At 38.7% G+C, this 18,572-nt stretch overlaps 1 protein-coding gene across 1 annotated transcript; it reads left to right on the forward strand.

Moving 5' to 3' along the window:
• The first annotated feature begins 8,539 nt into the window (after positions 1-8,539).
• On the forward strand, positions 8,540-16,929 carry abraa (actin binding Rho activating protein a). The gene is made up of 2 exons (XM_047346773.1): positions 8,540-9,726; positions 15,345-16,929. The coding sequence occupies exons 1-2, from the start codon at positions 9,091-9,093 to the stop codon at positions 15,780-15,782; spliced, it is 1,074 nt and encodes a 357-aa protein (XP_047202729.1). The 5' UTR covers positions 8,540-9,090; the 3' UTR covers positions 15,783-16,929.
• Positions 16,930-18,572: the final 1,643 nt, after the last annotated feature.

Raw genomic sequence — 18,572 nt, forward strand, 5'->3', positions numbered from 1 at the left:
TGTTTTCCCTTTCAGTAAACCAGCAGCTTATGAAGGTGGCCGTATATAGGCCTGGCTGTGGGAGATTAACACGACCCTGGGTCATAAAAACAATTGTAGTTTTATTTTTTCTTAGTTATTTTTATTTATACAGAAAGGACGACAATATCCTTGCTTTCTTGATATAATCTTTAATAAAGCAGTGTGACAGGTAGATAAAATGTGGGTTATACAAAATAGTCTCTCTGCAGTTGTTGAAACTGACATGAAAGGTGTTTGGTATGAAAGAGGAAAAACGTTCATATTGACTCAAACGCCATACCTTCTATAAGAAACTTGGATGAGATATGTAACCTTCCTACCGGAGACCTGGCTATGTCCTATTTGACCCACTACTCTTTACACTAGGGTAGGAGGAAATAGGCTATAATGAGCCAAGAGAAAGTAAAGGTGTGCTAAAACAAACATGTATTTAGAAAACTTATTTTATGAAGAGCTAAAATGAGCTAAAATATATTATAGGTTACTTTTGCTTTGCTTAAGTAACATAGGGTAAGCTAAACTAAATTATATTACATTAAAAAATTCCTTATTAATTACAAAGAGAAATTAAATGTTGTTGTAGCTCATATTATGCGGGTTTCTTCGAAGAGCCGTTGTAGACACTGATGGCTGTAGCAGTCTGTCTTACAGCAGATCTGTAGAAGCCTTTGACTGAAGACACTGTTGTACCACAGTCATGAAGATGATGCTCAGGGTTCTCCTTTTATGAAGCAGAGGTTGCACAGAGGAGTCCCTGGAACAGAGCCAACCTTCTTTATTAGCTTGTTGTGCTTTTTTAAGTCCCTGAATCTGATGTTGCTACTCTAGCAGGTGGTGGCAGAAGAGATCACACTCTCCACAGCAGACTTATAGAAGATATGCAGCATCTCGCTGCAAACACAGAATTGTAGATGGCCTCACAGTTGCATCTCCACTCTAGTCTGTTGTCCAGGTGAACACCAAGGTATATTTACTCCGTCAGTTCTTCAACCTTTGATGGTAGTGTTTGACATATTCCTGTTTCTCTTAAAATAATCTTTGTTTTATTCACATTCAAGATGAGATGATTGTTTCCACACCATGCCACAAAGGGGTCCACCAGCGCTCTGCACTCAGCTTCTTGACCATCTCTGATCCACCCCACAACTCCAGAATCATCCGATTATTTCTGCAGATGACAGGAGTCTGTCTTGTACTGGAAGTCTGAGGTGTACAGAGTGAAAAGGAATGGTGAGAGTACAGTCCCCTGTGGTGCTCCTGTGCTGCTGACTACCTGGTTAGACTCATAACCATTCAGTCTCACAAAATGTGGTCTATTTGTCAGGTAGTCTTTGATCCAGGAGATTGTTGAGGCCTCCACCTGAGTCTTCTGGAGTTTCTGACAAAGCAAATCGGGTTGAATTGTAGTTAATGCACTGGAGAAATCAAAGAACATGATCCTCACAGTGCTTTGTCCAGATGACAGTGGATTTGTTGGAGCAGGTGTATGAAGGCATCTTCAACTCCAACTCCACAGTGACAGGAGGTGCTACACAACACTGGAACCTTCTCCAGGGTCAGGCTAAGATTGAAGAGGTGCTGTAGAATCCCACAGAGCTGCTCTGCACAGGCCTTCAGGAATCTGGGGCTGACACCATCTGGATGTTGGGACCCCAGCCATGGGTACAAAATTAAAGGCCAGTAAGAACTTTTCTGGAACTTTCAAAACAAATCGCATTAACCTACTTCCAGCACAGCCAGGAAAAGGGGTAACAGCGGACGTCAGGTGACGTCACTGTCCGAATAAAAACCCCACTTTTGCAACAAATTGACCTCTTCCACGCAGGTCCCCAGAGGAACTGGACAGAGAGACACCGCATGCTAATGTCTCTTTGCAGGCAAACAGACGTAACTCTTCAAACTGGATCCAAGAGTGTCAGACAATCACGCCATCATATGCACTAAGTTAAGTAGGAATGAATTGCTGTTTGTATATCGGGTATTCATTCATGAACGGGGGTAATTAAGGTACAAGCGTTGCTTGACTTTTCTCTCTGAGCTCTACAGAGGCAAACTGTGTTCTAGAGAGTTCCCAGCAGAGACCCTGTCTTTACAATGCCGAGTGGAGCAGTTTTCCCGGTCTGAAGGAAGGACAACGGGACCGCATCACCGTGGTTACAGCAGTAACGTGCAGTTTGGCCGGCTGACAGAGTGAGCCGCCCCACCCCACAGCTACGGAGGTTAGCTGCAAGTTAACCCTTTGTTCACGGTGGATGCTTTCTTCAACTTCGTCGCCCCAGACTACTTTTCCTCAGCACGGTTCATGTAGGAGGTTGAGTTTTGGGCAGAGAGAAGTAGTTAGAATGAAATAATCTATACGTTTTTTGTTTTATGACGTTTGGTTTTGCTTGTGTTGAAAACTCAGCTATCTTAGTGCTAGCAGATTATCTGCTCAGCACATGCTCAGTTTGTGTTCTGTTTGTTTTTTTTAAGTTAAGAAGTTTTTCTTAACTTTTTTTTAAGTTAAGAAAAACTAAGAACACGTGCTTGCCTATTAAAGATCATTTACCCAAAAGGGTAGGGTTAGTTTTCAATCTAGTAAAATAATATTTCCCTAAATATTATTTTACTAAACTTGATAACTAAGTAACACAATTAAGCCCATTTCTCAAAGATTTGGTTCCTATTTAAAATCATTTATTTAAATATTATTTTAATAAATAAAGGCAGATAATTAAACACCGTTGAGAATTGGTCATCCAGAAGGTTGGTTTCATTCAGCAAATCATTCTTTAAAATATTATTTTATTAAGATAAAATATTATCTGATCTTGCATTGTGAATGGTTGCCTAAAGGTATACCAATTATTGCTTAAGTTAGTTCCAAGACTAACTTAACTTCATTTCCAGATTCTTCAAGATAATTTTTGGGAATTATCATATAAATAACAATAACAATAATATAAATAACATTTCATGGTAATGTTGCATCACTCTTTCGGTCATGGTTTTCAACCATCTTTGATCAACTTGTTTATATTGTACATAGCCCATTAGTCTTCATTATTCTTTAATTCTTCTTGGTAGTTTAGTTGGATTGTTTTAGCATAGTAAAGAGTTTGTTGATTGAAATATGTTTGACTTGAGTTGACTTATTTTTGTTAATAAATTCTTGTATTTTAAGAAATTTTGTGAATTCATTCCATGTGTGTGTAGAGTTTTGGTGTTCAATAATGTTAGAGCTTGGCTCATCCCTTTCAATGTTGTCCTAATACTGCCACCTTATTGGGCTGGTATTTACAGGACAACCCTTAACAGACCAAAATATTATTTAATAAAATATTAAAGTATTAATATTAAATAATATATTCATATTCACAACTTGGACATGCAGCCTTATTGTGGTTCAGTCTCTCCAGTTGCCTCTTCACCTAGGTTCTTGAGACACACAGATGGAAGGGGGAGGCAAAGGGAGCATCAGCATCTTTTGAGTTGGTTTAAGACACACATGTACAAGCAGAAAGGTCCATGGCTGTGGTGGAAGACAAAACATTTAAGGTGTGACACGAAAGCTGTGGATCAAAGGAGGGTGGGATGTCTGTTTGGCTGTGAGCAGGAGAGAAGGACACTGAGCTTGTTCCTGAACTGAACCTATTGAAGCATATGTTTAGTCCATTGGCTCTGCCCTGCCATCTGTCCGATCGTCCTTCTGCTTGAAGCCTATGATCTTCATCATATCCTACCACACACCTTGGTTATAGTTTTGCAGGATCTTATCTTGATTTTAAGTTGCTTCTGTATACTCCTCAATAGATCCCCATCTCCCTGTGAAGACTCATGAATTAGATGTGAATTGAATTTAGACAAAAATGTAAATTCCTCTAATTTTGTTTTATACTGTTTAATCTTAGCTTTGATTTGTTTTTTGGTCTTTCTTAGGCAATCAAAGCACTTTGTTTAGAACATGTTGTTTTGGTGTAATACATATGTATATAGTTATTTTTTCATGGTTATTTGACAATGAAACTACGTGTCTGACTCTGAGGAGAAAGCTAATAAAATTAATATTTCGCAACGCTTTGCTCTGTTTCCTCTCTTGCCACCAAACTTAAGCGATGTTGGAGGTGAAGTAACACAAAGTTTTCTCATCAAAGTACATTGAATTATTATTCAGCCAGTGACACACAGTCTGCATACATAAAAAGCTTCTCCTCTGATTAATTCAAGCAAAAATACTCAAACCATTACACAGTGTTCTCACACCTTTCTCATTGCTTTCTAGTGCCAACCATATCTATTTCTGTTCAAGCCTGCAGTGCACAGCATGCAGTGGCAGTGTGCACATGCAAAAGCAGCTGGTATGAGGACGAAAAGCCTGCATGTACACACAGACGAATACACACATATATCAGAGACCCAATATGAGAACGGCTGGGCAGCTCATTTGTTTATTTATATGAACTGTAAATACGTATCAGCCAGTATTATGTTTGGTTAAATTTGGTGATCCCATTTAGTGCCATTAAGTTATTTTAAACTCCAATCAGTGAATACAGACTGTTCATCACTGAATAAAAAAGATCCCCCAGCACTGTAATGGGGTTATATGTTTTATCTTCATTATAAAAATGTGTTCTGAGTGTTAGCCAAAAGATTACAATCTCTGTATATGTGACAAGCTTTTCAGTGAATCACAGGGAAATATGGTCTAACAAAATAATGTTCTTTAGTTATGATCCATCACCCCAGGGCCTCTTTCAGAAATAATTTCTATGTACATGATCGTATTGTATTCTGTTAGACTGTATGTAATACCAGTTAGATCTCCTATAGATGCTTGAGACTTCCAACATTATTACAAAGTGTATGACCTTAATGTAATGGTATTTTTTACTCTGTAAACTCCTGAAAATGTAAAAAACAGGAGACAATGGTACAAGAATTCAATAACAAGATAATTAGATCTGTTGGTAAACGGCACACTCCAGATCAAAATCCTAATACTAGGAAAAAGGTTATGCATCCCGTAATTTAGATAGGGTCAAGGGATACATAACATATGAAGTCCAGAACACTGGCAACGGTTGAAATGAGATTTAATAGGAATTATGTTCAGGAACACACCAGTGTGCAGTGTGTTTGAGATAAATTACTGAATATGACGAAAAATAGGTAACGCTCGCAAATATGTTTATATGGAAAATAATGAGATGTCTAATTGCTGTCTGACCACCCTCTCCTGAAGGATATTTCCAAGGATCATTTGTGCTCCAACATCTACAGGCTCTTCCAAAAAAGATCACATCATTTCTGACACATTCCTTGTTCCAGATCTCAGCAAAAACGTTCACCAAACATAGTTAGTTAGTTCAATAAACCCTGCTACCGAGCAGGGTTGCTTCATGGAGTAATTGCATGTCTAATTTGACTCAGGGTAACAGCTATCTAGCTTTCTGAAACCGAAAACTCAGGGTATGCACATACTTACCTTAGAACTTACTGTGAGTTCTCACTAACCCTGCTTTCTGAAACGAGCCCTGGGGTGATGGATCATAAACAGGTTCTAAATTGAGTTTCAAGCAGCAAAAAGAATAAACTGTAATTTCTTGCGTAGGACCAAAATGCGGACAGGAACGTGGAATGAGCATGGCGGAGGTTTATTAATTAAAACAGAAAACTTAGAGTACATCACATGGAACACAGGCAGAATGACAAGATGAACCAGTAAAGAATAATGAAAATATGTGAGCTCGTATACCGAGAAGAGATTGGAGAATGACATTGAATACAGGTGAGTTAATCAGGGGATTAGAAACAGCCGTGGACGAGAGCAAACAGGCAGGTTGAAGGAAGGCGAATAAATAACACATAGGTAGCTGAACTAGACACAAATAAATACAAGCCAAGGGGGGGGAAGACTGACATTGTTCTAAAATGTAAATCAAAATGGACAAAGAACAAAACACAAGAATTAACTAAGAAGTAAGCCCAAAGGAATTATGTAATATGGCAAAACATTTCTAGCAAACATTGAACACAGAAAAAAGGTTAAGACCTTTCAAATAATAATAAAGAACTCAGAAGTGACCAAAACACAAACACAAATGAGAGCCACACACCCAAGGATCATAACAGAAACAGGAACAAGAGACAAAACAAATGGCATCAAAAGACCATTAGGTGACTGTGGCTCAGTTAGAACCGTAGTCGTCTTTCAATCCAAAAGTTGTGGTTTTCGATTCCAGCTTCCTCCTGCCTTTAACCTCAAATTACCTACTGATCTGTGTATTGGTGAATGAATGTGTGCACATTAGTGAATGGGTCTGGGTGAATGAGGCTCTAGTGTAAAGCGCTTTGAGTGGTCAGTATGACTGGAAAAGCACAATATAAGTTCAGTCCATTTACTATTTTACATTAGCCACAAAAAGTTGTGAGTAGCAACTCTGCTATTCTTGATCCATTTGATCACATTAAAAAATTTGTTAGGACGTTCTCTAAGCAATTGTTACCAGTAGGATGGAAAGTTGCTCCATGATTGCTCCATAAAGGACGTGATCAGTAGAACATGCAGGGTGGTCCAAAAGATGGACATTATTTTTCTGGAAGATGTCCTGTGAATCACTGCATAGATGAAGGATGCCTGCTGCAACATCTCCTCATAGACAGCTATGGTTTGATGACCCTACAACCCTGAAGCTCCATTCCTCAATTGATGGAAAAAGCTCCCAGACAATAATGGAGTATCCTCTGCTGTGCAGGTAGAAAACATCTCTAGTTAGATCTCGTTGCCATCCTAGCAACACTGGAAGCCATTAGGACCAGAACCAGAACCAGATAAAAAAAAATAAAAATTATCATCAGAGAAAAATACTTTTCTCCATCCTTCAATGTCCCATGTTTGGTGCTCCCTTGCAAAGTCCATAGTGTAAAGTTTGTAGTGTGGACACCCCTACTGCCTCCCCAGGCAGTAGGGGAAAAATAACTGGTTTACTGCCTCCAAGCACAGCAGCAATGGAACGTTATAAGAGGCCTTGCTTGTACAGCTTGGCAATGCCAACACATTCAGACAAAAACCCTTTTTGCCCTTGCCCTTGTTTTCAGTCATCTGCCTACTAATTATTTTTGTTTCCTGTTTCTGTTTCCTCTTCTGAAGCTCTATTTAAATGCTGGATAGGATTTACCAGCAGGAAATGTCAGAGTTAATAACAGCAGTTTGGTAACAACCTGTTGTTTTTAAATGTGCTTTATAAATAAAATTTGACTTGACTTGATGCAATCAGCTGGGCTTCCTTAGATCAGTTTAATTTCATAGTGAATTTTCTATATAAATCTGACTACATCATTGCTTTGTCTCTGAATGACTAATGGTCCTGATGACTGAATTGGACTCAATACAGTTATAAATTAGATCTGCTTGTCTCTAATGTACTATGAGATGATATTTGTGGTCAAATAAAGTAAACTGAAAGCTTAATTATCAACATTTCATTTTTGTACTCTGTCATGACTGTGCAATCATTGTGGTATCATTGACTATTTCCTGTCAAACAAATTGAACACAATCTTAACAGAACAAATATATCTTGGTTTCAAATGACCTAAAATACTGGGTTCCAAATTTTCAACAGAGAAATGTTTGCCACATAGAAAAATGTTTGAGAGGGACCGTTTCCAATATATAGCAGCCAGTATGTGAAAAAATAATAAGTGGATGCTTTAAAAATGTATCTATATTTTTGGTCATTTATAAACTTTAAACCCAACCTTGAAGATTTTGTCAAAGGCAACTAGCATTAGGTACACTCCTTTTTCGTTTTTCTTTTTGCACCAAACTTAAATTATATCATCTAAGAAAACTTTTTTTTAATTAATATATTTTACATTGGCCTCCAAATTGACTACATACCTTTTGAGCTTGCTTAATCCTTGGACATTCCAGCCAACAAACCAAAAGGGCCAAAGTCTAAAGTGATAAAACTCTTACCTCTACCAGACAATAATAGACACCACATGATGGGTTTTGTTCATGTCCTGTTAATAGACAGATGGTCATAACAGTACGGCTGACTGATGTCATATAATCACTTAGGTATAAATAGACACAGAGACTGATATAGTTATTGCTTTACATGCACAGACATGTAGAGAAACATTCCTCCTGCTTTCTATGTAGGTGACCAACATGTTAGGAATTCATCCTCACACAGGGCAACTAGTTCTTTCTAACATACTGTTCATGTGACAAAAGTGTTGTGTATTAGTGTGGGAAAATGTCTCTAAATAAACACAGTAAAGTCATAAATGATTACGTCGTCCTGTCATGTATAGCAGGCTGACTCAAAGGAAAAGCCTTTTAGTGATTCATCCTATTTATGCATGAGGACAGAAATCGGGGAGTTGCTAAAAACACTGGACACCTGTTCCCTGAACTCCAATGGGAGAAATTCCACTCCTCAGTAACTGTGCGTATGTATGTCAGTTAGCAACAAGTATGTTGACACTGGACTTTTAAGTCTCACATGGACGCCGCGTGCCATCACTTCCTTTACGATCATTCCCTATTTAAAGGCGACTGTGGTGCCAGGGGGGCTTCAGCAGGGGATTAAAAGCAAAACCTGTGTACCCTTCACACCAGCAGCTCACACACTGACCTGTCGGATGATCTGGAAGGTTCTGGATGTTTCTGGAAAGATCTATCGAGGCTTTTAAAGGCTGAGGTACTGACAAGATTGACGACAAGATAGTTTCAGTTCAAGCCAAAAATCGAATTTTTTAAAATTGTTTAGGTTTGTCGTGAACTTTTTTGTAATCTTTTTGTGTAACAAGCATTTTCAGTTGAAGAAACCCTCGTTTTAAACTTTGATTTTATCATTTTTATAACATTTAAAGCCGTTTGAATTGTGCGAACATCTTATTTAAGGAAATTATTTGGCCTTTTCATATGAACAGCTTTCAGCAACACAAGAAAAGGCATCAACACCAACTAGACTTCAATTAAGTCTACAAAACGCTCTAGATTTCATCAGCATTTTTTGGGAATTAAGGGGAAAAACTGACATTTTTAAAGACTTTTGAAATCATCTTGTCACAATGAGTAGAGGTGACACTACCACAGTTTCACCACAGGAGCCACAGCCATTTAAACGGGCTGTACGTAAAATTAAATGTGCTGCCATGGTGGCAAATTTGGCCAAGAGTTGGCAAGGATGGGCCAATGAACATGCAGGCAAACAAGATTGTATTCCAAGTGGCTGGATGCCTTCATCTGTTGAGGAGGAAGACAGAAAAGAACACAGCCATGTGGTTAAACTCAATGTTACTCCACGGGTTATTAAAGTAGATCCCACCGATACCAGAGATAATAAAATCCGGACCTGCTCTGTGACTAAGACTGTCCAGGTGAAACGAAGCGAATGTAGCAGCAACAATGTAATAAACGAAATCCGTGACAAGATGGAGTCGGGTCCAGAAGAGATCAAGCCATTTTTAGGCAATGAGTCGCCAACACGTCGCCGTCAGATGAGGGCGCTGCAGAGCACAGAAGTAGGAGGTGGGATCATCCAGAATAAAAAGATGATGCTCCAGGAGAAGAAGCTGAGCTCAAGGAGTAGCAGCCTGGATACAGAGGACAGCGGACTTGGAGAGGAAGGTGGACTCAGCGACAACAGCGACTCAAAAGCCGAACAATGTGAAGCCCAGGCTAAAACACAAGCCAACAGACCAAAGGTAAAGTGGTTAAAGCACAGACCAAATGAACCGAATCCACAACTAATCTAAATTTTAAAATTAAAAAATAGAGTCATCAAACTGATTAGTAATCAGCAAGGTTTTAAAAGGTCTCGATTGCACTGGATACCAATCAGATAACATCAGATAACAATCTTACATCTTCAGCGTGTTTGGGCTTTTCAAACTTCCATCTTAATCTTTCAGTCATGCAAAACAGTGCTTGTTTGGTTTATTAACTCAGTTTAAAAGTTTGAAATCAGCTTTTGTATGGAACCGCTACATAAACATAAAAACGTGGCTTAAGAATCATGCAAATAATTTGCCCATTTTGTTGAATAAACCAACAGTACTGCCAAAGTCAGGATGAGATGCATTATTTATGGCTTTCTTACATGCAAACAAACTATATTTAACAGAGCAAATATAATTTAAGACATGTAAGAAAATTAACATTTACACTTTAAATGGGTTAATATAGTCACATCTGCACCTTTATCTTACTTTGGTCATGGACGACCTGTAGAAATGCCCTCTGATCACTTACATTGGCCTATTTAGCTGCTTTGTCAACTCCATTGCTATAAATTGACAGTGGAGGCAAAAATATAATTTATTTTGGACCTGTTTTCATCTTATACTTTAAATCACTGCAAGGCACATTAATTGTGTAGTTTCTTTTCTAGGTGGCAGCTTTTGCTGTAGGTTAAGAATGCAGTTAGGGATGGAAAGACTAGGATGTCGTGGATAAAAAAAAAAAACACCAGTCATAAAACATAACTACGTTTCCTGGAATTTCTAAAATCTAAAATATCTGGTCTGCTCGAGAAATGCTGTTTATCTATTTAAGAATCCAATGCTTCTAATCTACTGGTCAAACCATGATGTGTGGTTAGGACTTTGTGGGCTTTTTGTTGATAAAGTGAAAGGAGATAACATACAGAGTTGTCAGGGTGATTCCTCATCTGTTGGTAACCAATAGACTATATTCCACTGATTGCAGATATAATCCTGTTTCACCTTGGGTGGATGTTTAACATGCATCTTACTGATGGTAAGTTAAATGTTACAATCAATTTTACAATAACACTGCCAGGAATAAAGTGCATAAAGCAAAGGGAAAATTTAAAGCTCATTTAAGCTCCTTATAAATAATCATGACAATCCTGCAATGTAAAAAAAGCTTGTTGGAGAAAACTATTGTGATTTTGGTGATTGTTGATACAGGTAACAGCAAAGAAACATATGTAAGCATTTCTTTATAGGTTTCGTTTCATTAGATTTTTATTTCCATCAAACGTTTTTGTAACAGTTGGAATGGAAAGTTTCTCAAACAATAAATGTGTTTTATATCAATTAGTCATTCACAGAGAAGGATAAAAGCCTTAAAATAACACTGCTATTATGACACATGCTACACAGCATGAGCACAGGCTTTAAAGTCACCTGAAGAAATCCAACTCCCTCATGGACAGCAAACAGAATAACAGTTGCATAACTGTAATACTAACATCCCTGCCATAAAAGGCCTGGGATCTTGCTGGGGGCCTCTTGATATATTGAAGGAGTTGCCGGTGAGAAAGTTCGGCTTGTAAAAAGAACTACACACTGGCTCTGCTGTGTAATGGAATATACGTAAAGTAAATATAGTCACATCACATTCTGCAATATGTTTTCCAACCTGACCTTCAGGTGGAACCATCAGAGGAAAATAGAGTGGAGAGGGCACTGAAGGACAGGGATGTAAGAACAGACACACATGTTTTACTGAAGGAATGTTTATGATTTAAATCCTTATTTTTTCACATTTTAATATTTGCAGATTATCAAAGGCTAGGCCTAACCAATCCATCTGATATTAAATGTTCTTTTAAGCTACTTTTAATTAACAAAAGATAATCAAAATTAAATCAACAAGCAAAAGGGCTGAGGACTCCAAAAAATAACCACAACTGCTAAAAACCACACGATTTATACAAAAAGTAGCTTAACCACTATTCAAAACCATTATTAAAAAGTCCAAAAAGTTTCAGGGAAACCGTGTGGCAACGGCAAGTCTTTACTTTTCATAGTGCAAATACCAGAGGTCTAACGACAGCCTGGCAAGTTGAGAAAAATACCAAAAGAGAAGGAAGGAAACAAGGGAAGTCTTAGAGTATGTCTAAACAAATACTGAAAGTTAATAAATTCCATTAAAACAGTTACTCTAAGATATGAGAGGGGATGAGTTTATTTTGTGCATTTTGTATTGTATATTGTGTTGTAAACATCAGCAAGAACACCTACAAAACAGCTTCTGAGATCTTTTTCCAGAAGACTGACAAACGTACTTCTGAGCATGCTGGATTATTCAGAGAACTTCTTCCAATGAGTACACAGCATGCAAGTGAGGGGGCAAAGCAAATGTCAAGATGAATATCTATTTCAAGTGAGCTACAGTTTATTTCTAGACTAAAGGTCATTTATCTCAAATTATAGCTGTAATTGGGTGGGAAATGTATGGTATTCATTTTTCTCACATTTAAAAGGAAAAAAGGGGTAAAATGTGCAATCCTCTCGCAAGCCAAGTTTGTATTAAAACCCTTAACTGACTACGCAGTGTAATGCACAGATTAAAACCCAGCCATGTTGCTGGCTGCAGACGAGTCGCTAACCGATGCAGGCGTGCTAACAGTGCTGATTGCAGGAGTCGTAGCGGTAGACCTGAGGCTGACGAAAATTGTCTCTTCAGCCTTGACAAAAATCTTGTGCTTAACCAGGTCAGTGTATATACACACACACTCAGAAGAATATATAACTGGCTGGGCCCATGGTTTTCTCTGACTGCAGCCTGTTTTAGCTGTCTACATATTTGACAGAACATTCTTACGGAAAAAAATAACTGAAATGTTTATTTATCTTCTATCTACTGTATTTATATGTCTATATTCATCTTTCTGTCTCTTTATCACATCTTTTATCTGTTTTTGTATCTTTTTTTCTTTCTTTATTTTCTTTTGTCTATCATGTATGTATTTAATTATCAATCCAGTCTTATACAGGTCCTTCTCAAAATATTAGCATATTGTGATAAAGTTCATTATTTTCCATAATGTCATGATGAAAATTTAACATTCATATATTTTAGATTCATTGCACACTAACTGAAATATTTCAGGTCTTTTATTGTCTTAATACGGATGATTTTGGCATACAGCTCATGAAAACCCAAAATTCCTATCTCACAAAATTAGCATATTTCATCCGACCAATAAAAGAAAAGTGTTTTTAATACAAAAAACGTCAACCTTCAAATAATCATATACAGTTATGCACTCAATACTTGGTCGGGAATCCTTTGGCAGAAATGACTGCTTCAATGCGGCGTGGCATGGAGGCAATCAGCCTGTGTCACTGCTGAGGTCTTATGGAGGCCCAGGATGCTTCAATAGCTGCCTTTAGCTCATCCAGAGTGTTGGGTCTTGAGTCTCTCAACGTTCTCTTCACAATATCCCACAGATTCTCTATGGGGTTCAGGTCAGGAGAGTTGGCAGGCCAATTGAGCACAGTGATACCATGGTCAGTAAACCATTTACCAGTGGTTTTGGCACTGTGAGCAGGTGCCAGGTCGTGCTGAAAAATGAAATCTTCATCTCCATAAAGCTTTTCAGCAGATGGAAGCATGAAGTGCTCCAAAATCTCCTGATAGCTAGCTGCATTGACCCTGCCCTTGATAAAACACAGTGGACCAACACCAGCAGCTGACACGGCACCCCAGACCATCACTGACTGTGGGTACTTGACACTGGACTTCTGGCATTTTGGCATTTCCTTCTCCCCAGTCTTCCTCCAGACTCTGGCACCTTGATTTCCGAATGACATGCAGAATTTGCTTTCATCCGAAAAAAGTACTTTGGACCACTGAGCAACAGTCCAGTGCTGCTTTTCTGTAGCCCAGGTCAGGCGCTTCTGCTGCTGTTTCTGGTTCAAAAGTGGCTTGACCTGGGGAATGCGGCACCTGTTGCAGATTTCTTGCACACGCCTGCGCACGGTGGCTCTGGATGTTTGTACTCCAGACTCAGTCCACTGCTTCCGCAGGTCCCCCAAGGTCTGGAATCGGCCCTTCTCCACAATCTTCCTCAAGGTCCGGTCACCTCTTCTCGTTGTGCAGCGTTTTCTGCCACACTTTTTCCTTCCCACAGACTTCCCACTGAGGTGCCTTGATACAGCACTCTGGGAACAGCCTATTCGTTCAGAAATTTCTTTCTGTGTCTTACCCTCTTGCTTGAGGGTGTCAATAGTGGCCTTCTGGACAGCAGTCAGGTCGGCAGTCTTACCCATGATTGGGGTTTTGAGTGATGAACCAGGCTGGGAGTTTTAAAGGCCTCAGGAATCTTTTGCAGGTGTTTAGAGTTAACTCGTTGATTCAGATGATTAGGTTCATAGCTCGTTTAGAGACCCTTTTAATGATATGCTAGTTTTGTGAGATAGGAATTTTGGGTTTTCATGAGCTGTATGCCAAAATCATCTGTATTAAGACAATAAAAGACCTGAAATATTTCTGTTAGTGTGCAATGAATCTAAAATATATGAATGTTAAATTTTCATCATGACACTATGGAAAATAATGAACTTTATCACAATATGCTAATATTTTGAGAAGGACCTGTAGATCCAGGGGGAATTCACCAAGTCAGGTGAAAAGCTTTTATTTGGTAGTGGCTTGAGTAAGGGGGTTAGCCCTGCTGCTGCTCGCAGGAGAGGAAGTGCCGTCATCAAAACTAAATTTGGCGCTTTTTATAACTGCAGGTATCCTTGCCTGCTTTCTAGGTTTTAGCGGTATGTTTTTCTGTCCGCTGTCTGCGTGCGGACAGGTAAGCTTGTGTTCACCTGCGTGCGAGCCCACGTAACTCAGTGTGTCAGCGTTGGTGACACAGAGTAGTCTGTTTGGCGGGGCAGAGCGCCCCCTTTGTATAGTGGTGGGGAAACGCTGCAGGTGCTTCCTCAGATTAGAAGTATTCCCGCCGCTGGCCTTGCACTTCGCGTCACAAATATTGCAGCGAGCGTAATCTGCACTGCATTTTGAAAAGTCTTTCTATCAACCATGTTTGCTTTGTTGACGGTACCAGCGGCTACTGACGTCATTACGCTCTTGTGCATGCAATGCCGTGTTCATGGCCGGCATGAAAAATCTCTTCCACTCCCTCAGTGTCACAATGAGGCGCTTAGGTGCCAAAACATGGTACCGTTTACGTGAATAGGTATTCGGTAGTATCGACGGAATTTGGTCGGTACCTAAAAAGGTACCTAATTCGCTACCCATCCCAATATGTGAATCACGTTTTAGGACTGCTCTTATGCCACAGAAATAGTTTGGCTCGAGACATAAGCTTTTCTGGCTTTCTTGTAAAAATACAAGTAAATACTTTTTTTTCTTTAAAATCTTCAAAAAAGTTCAAAAGTTACCAAACGTTTGTTGGGCGAAAGTTACCAAAGCAGTTTCACACTCAATTCAGAGACAAAGAAAACTACTATTTCCTTTGTTAGGTTAATGACTATCTTAACAAAAATATGCTTTTCTTTGTAGCTTATTGGGTGGATCTTTAACGATGAGCTTCGACTCTACTTTTTATCTACAGATTAAGATTGCTTCCATGACTGACGTCAAAAGCCGCTGGCAGCAGTGGTCTGAGCAGCACATTGAATGCCAGAAACTCAACCCATTCAGCGAGGAGTTTGACTACGACTTTGCAATGTCCCAGCGTCTCCGCAAAGGTGATTCTGGCTATGGGCGACCCAAAGACGGCTCCAAAACAGCAGAGAGAGGGGACCGGGCTCACAAACACATTCACAGAGAGATGGAGGAGATGGTCTGGATCATCAAGGACATGGGCTTCAAAGATAAGGAGGGTCAAACGTTTATCACCTTTGGGCGGCTCTTCGACCGCTATGTGAAGATTTCAGACAAAGTGGTGGGCATCCTTCTGCGCTGCCGCAAACACAAGATGGTGGACTTTGAGGGGGAAATGCTGTGGAAAGGACAGGATGACAATGTTATTATCACACTGAGGGACTAATGACAGAAAAACATATGCTTCAGCTTTTTCGTGAGTTGTATCATGTACCCAAAAGTAATGCAAGAGCACTTGCAGGCAAAACATAAAAATGCAATTATATAGTTCAAACATAGTAAACAGTGAGACTACACAGGTATGAGCTATTGAAGAAAATGTAGGCGAGTTCCTTTAATTGGAAGCTCTCTTTTTATTTATGAACAGGCACACACAAACACACACTTCCCTATGAGTCTCATTAGTTCTTCTCATATACAGGACAAATGCTGTGATGAGGGGTAGCTATCTTTAGTATTTTAACTATGCATGTCTTGCTTAGTATGCTACATGCTAGAGGCATTCAAATTCCACAAAACTGCTAGGTACGTTATTAATTTACTCTGATTGCAAATGAAGCAACACCTCTTGGCAGATGATCTGTAAAGAAAACATTTCAAGTCAGTGTGCTGCAACAGAAAATACTGCATAAGAATTTATAATAAAAATACATCTAAATAAAAGGCAAAGGTATTTTACATTTAGCACTCTTTCAAGGTTTTAACATTAGATTTACTTAATAATTTTAGGAAGAAAAAACTTTAAAACTGCATTCAAAATGAGAACTCAGTGAATGTTTTTACATCAGAGTAGGTGTATTTCGTATGGGGTTATCATTTCTTAGTAGACCACCTCGTTTTTGCCAATGCATTCAGGAAATAAAGATTATAGTAGATTGGAATAGGCTAATTAAAACTGTTCTGGTAAAGTTTTATTTTAAGCATGTCTGTCTTTTATGTTTTACAGCACATAATCCAGTTAGCAATGCTCTGACAAGAACTTGCATGCTAGATCTTACTGTCAATCAGATGATCACAGACAGTAAAAGGACTCTTAAATCTTTTTGCCACATGTGAAATAGCTGTAAATTGAAATATTTTGCTTAATGTTTTGATTTAGTACATCCGCTCTGAGAATGGTGTGAAACAGAGCGGAGGTGCTTAAAAGTGTGAACAATTTTCGTCTTTCAAAGTGAAAGTGTGGAAGTCTTCTTACAGAAGAAACATTTTTATAAAAATTTAATTATTGTGAAAGGTCATATATCACATTTTTTTGTTTTGTTTGAGTGTTAGCACAAGTTACATGGTAGTTAATAATTTCTGAAAGAGAGTGACCTTAGTTTCATTTTAGATTTATTTTTTCTTTATTTAATTATTTGCGGAGAGGCAATAGAGCCTCTGAGTAATCCACTGATCCATGTTCTTTTCCCTATGTTGCATGAGGTCATAGGGCACACAGGTCCAGGAGAAATACTTCTTCCTGACTAAGCTAAACTGAACTCTTTTGAGGCAAAGTAGAACTAATTCTAATTTGAGCGCCCTCTAGATGACGGAGCTTCTCAAGCCATTTCCGAGGCTGAGTTCAGCCAGCCTATGGTGAAAGCTCATTTCAGTCAATTGTCCATCTGGGATATTGTATCTTCAGTCATCATTCATTTGTTATTACCATAGATGAGGGTCAAATCACACATGGACAGCAAATTAAGACTTTGTTTTTTGGTTCAGCTCTGTCTTAACTACTACAGACCAGTCCATTCATCTTACTGGATATAAGCACTCCTTCGCTTGAGGCAGACACCAGAGGTAACAATTGGCATTTTCTGTTGGGAACCATAGCCTCAAACTTAGAAGAGTTTATTTTCATCCCAGCTTGTTGGCACTCAGCCGCCAACCGCTCCAGGTCATGGCATGAAGACACCAAAACACCCACATCATCTGCAAAATCAAAAATATGGCCCCACAGCTTCCAACCTAGAGACCCTCTGGGCCACAACAACTTGAGATCTGGTTCATGAACTATATAATAAATGACCAGCTCTGGCAAACTCCAACCAGTGCTGGGAAAAAAAAAAAAACACAACTTTATTATTTAAGTACTAGTATAAAACTACTGAGTTTTGATTTACTTATATCAAAGTTCAAAATAAAGAATTTATTGCTATCTTTGAAAACTGTGCAAGGCACTTTAGGGAATTCTCTAGACGTTCGTGGCAGAACCCCTAAGGGCTGGTTTATCCTGCAGGGAAACAGTCCCTGTGGACTTCATAGCCGTCAGTCTAGACGCTGATGGAAGGTTCTCCAGCTCTTCACTTTTCTTACTGCCTAACTACAATCCTCTTCTAGTTGGAGGTCAAGTCAAAGGCAAAACTTTGCACCTTTGCTCTTTCTTTCTTGTTTTATTTGCACTGGAAATTATTATCAAAATAAATAGTAGATGGTTTATTTAACTTTTCTCACCAAAATCTGAATTTTCCACTATTAAATTTCATCTTGTTTTTGTTATGTTTTACACACAATATTCCAGCATATCCTATTTTATATCCACCTTCAACGCAGCTATGATATCACGTTAATTTTAGTTATGTTCCTTACTTGTTATTTTGAGATGTTATCTGTCTTGGCCAGAACAAAAATGTAAGTCTTAAAGATCTTTCCTCGTAAAAAAAAGTTAAATTCTAATATGTACCGCTCAGTAAACACCAGGATAAAGACTATATGTGGATCCACATCAAACACAGATCAAGTAAGAAAGGACGGTAAAAGTTAAGAGCGGAAAACAACACTCCACCCCAGGATGACAGATTATAATCTTTTTAACATCACTATGGGAGAACAAAAATAAAAACACAGCACACAAAAATACCAACCAAAACAAATGCATGTTTTTAGTTATTTTACAAGTAGTTTTTACTATTAATATTGTTTTAATTTTCCTGTTATATATTTAGGTCACTTCTGTGTATGGTAGAGGCCTCAG

The sequence above is a fragment of the Girardinichthys multiradiatus genome, chromosome 20 (genome assembly GCF_021462225.1).
Source record: "Girardinichthys multiradiatus isolate DD_20200921_A chromosome 20, DD_fGirMul_XY1, whole genome shotgun sequence".
In the NCBI taxonomy this organism is placed as follows: domain Eukaryota; kingdom Metazoa; phylum Chordata; class Actinopteri; order Cyprinodontiformes; family Goodeidae; genus Girardinichthys; species Girardinichthys multiradiatus.

Coding starts and splice junctions, on each gene's coding strand:
- abraa (XM_047346773.1), top strand. CDS start 9,091: ATGAGTAGAGGTGACACTACCACAGTTTCACCACAGGAGCCACAGCCA. Junction 9,727..15,344: donor CACAAGCCAACAGACCAAAG/GTAAAGTGGTTA, acceptor TTTTATCTACAG/ATTAAGATTGCTTCCATGAC.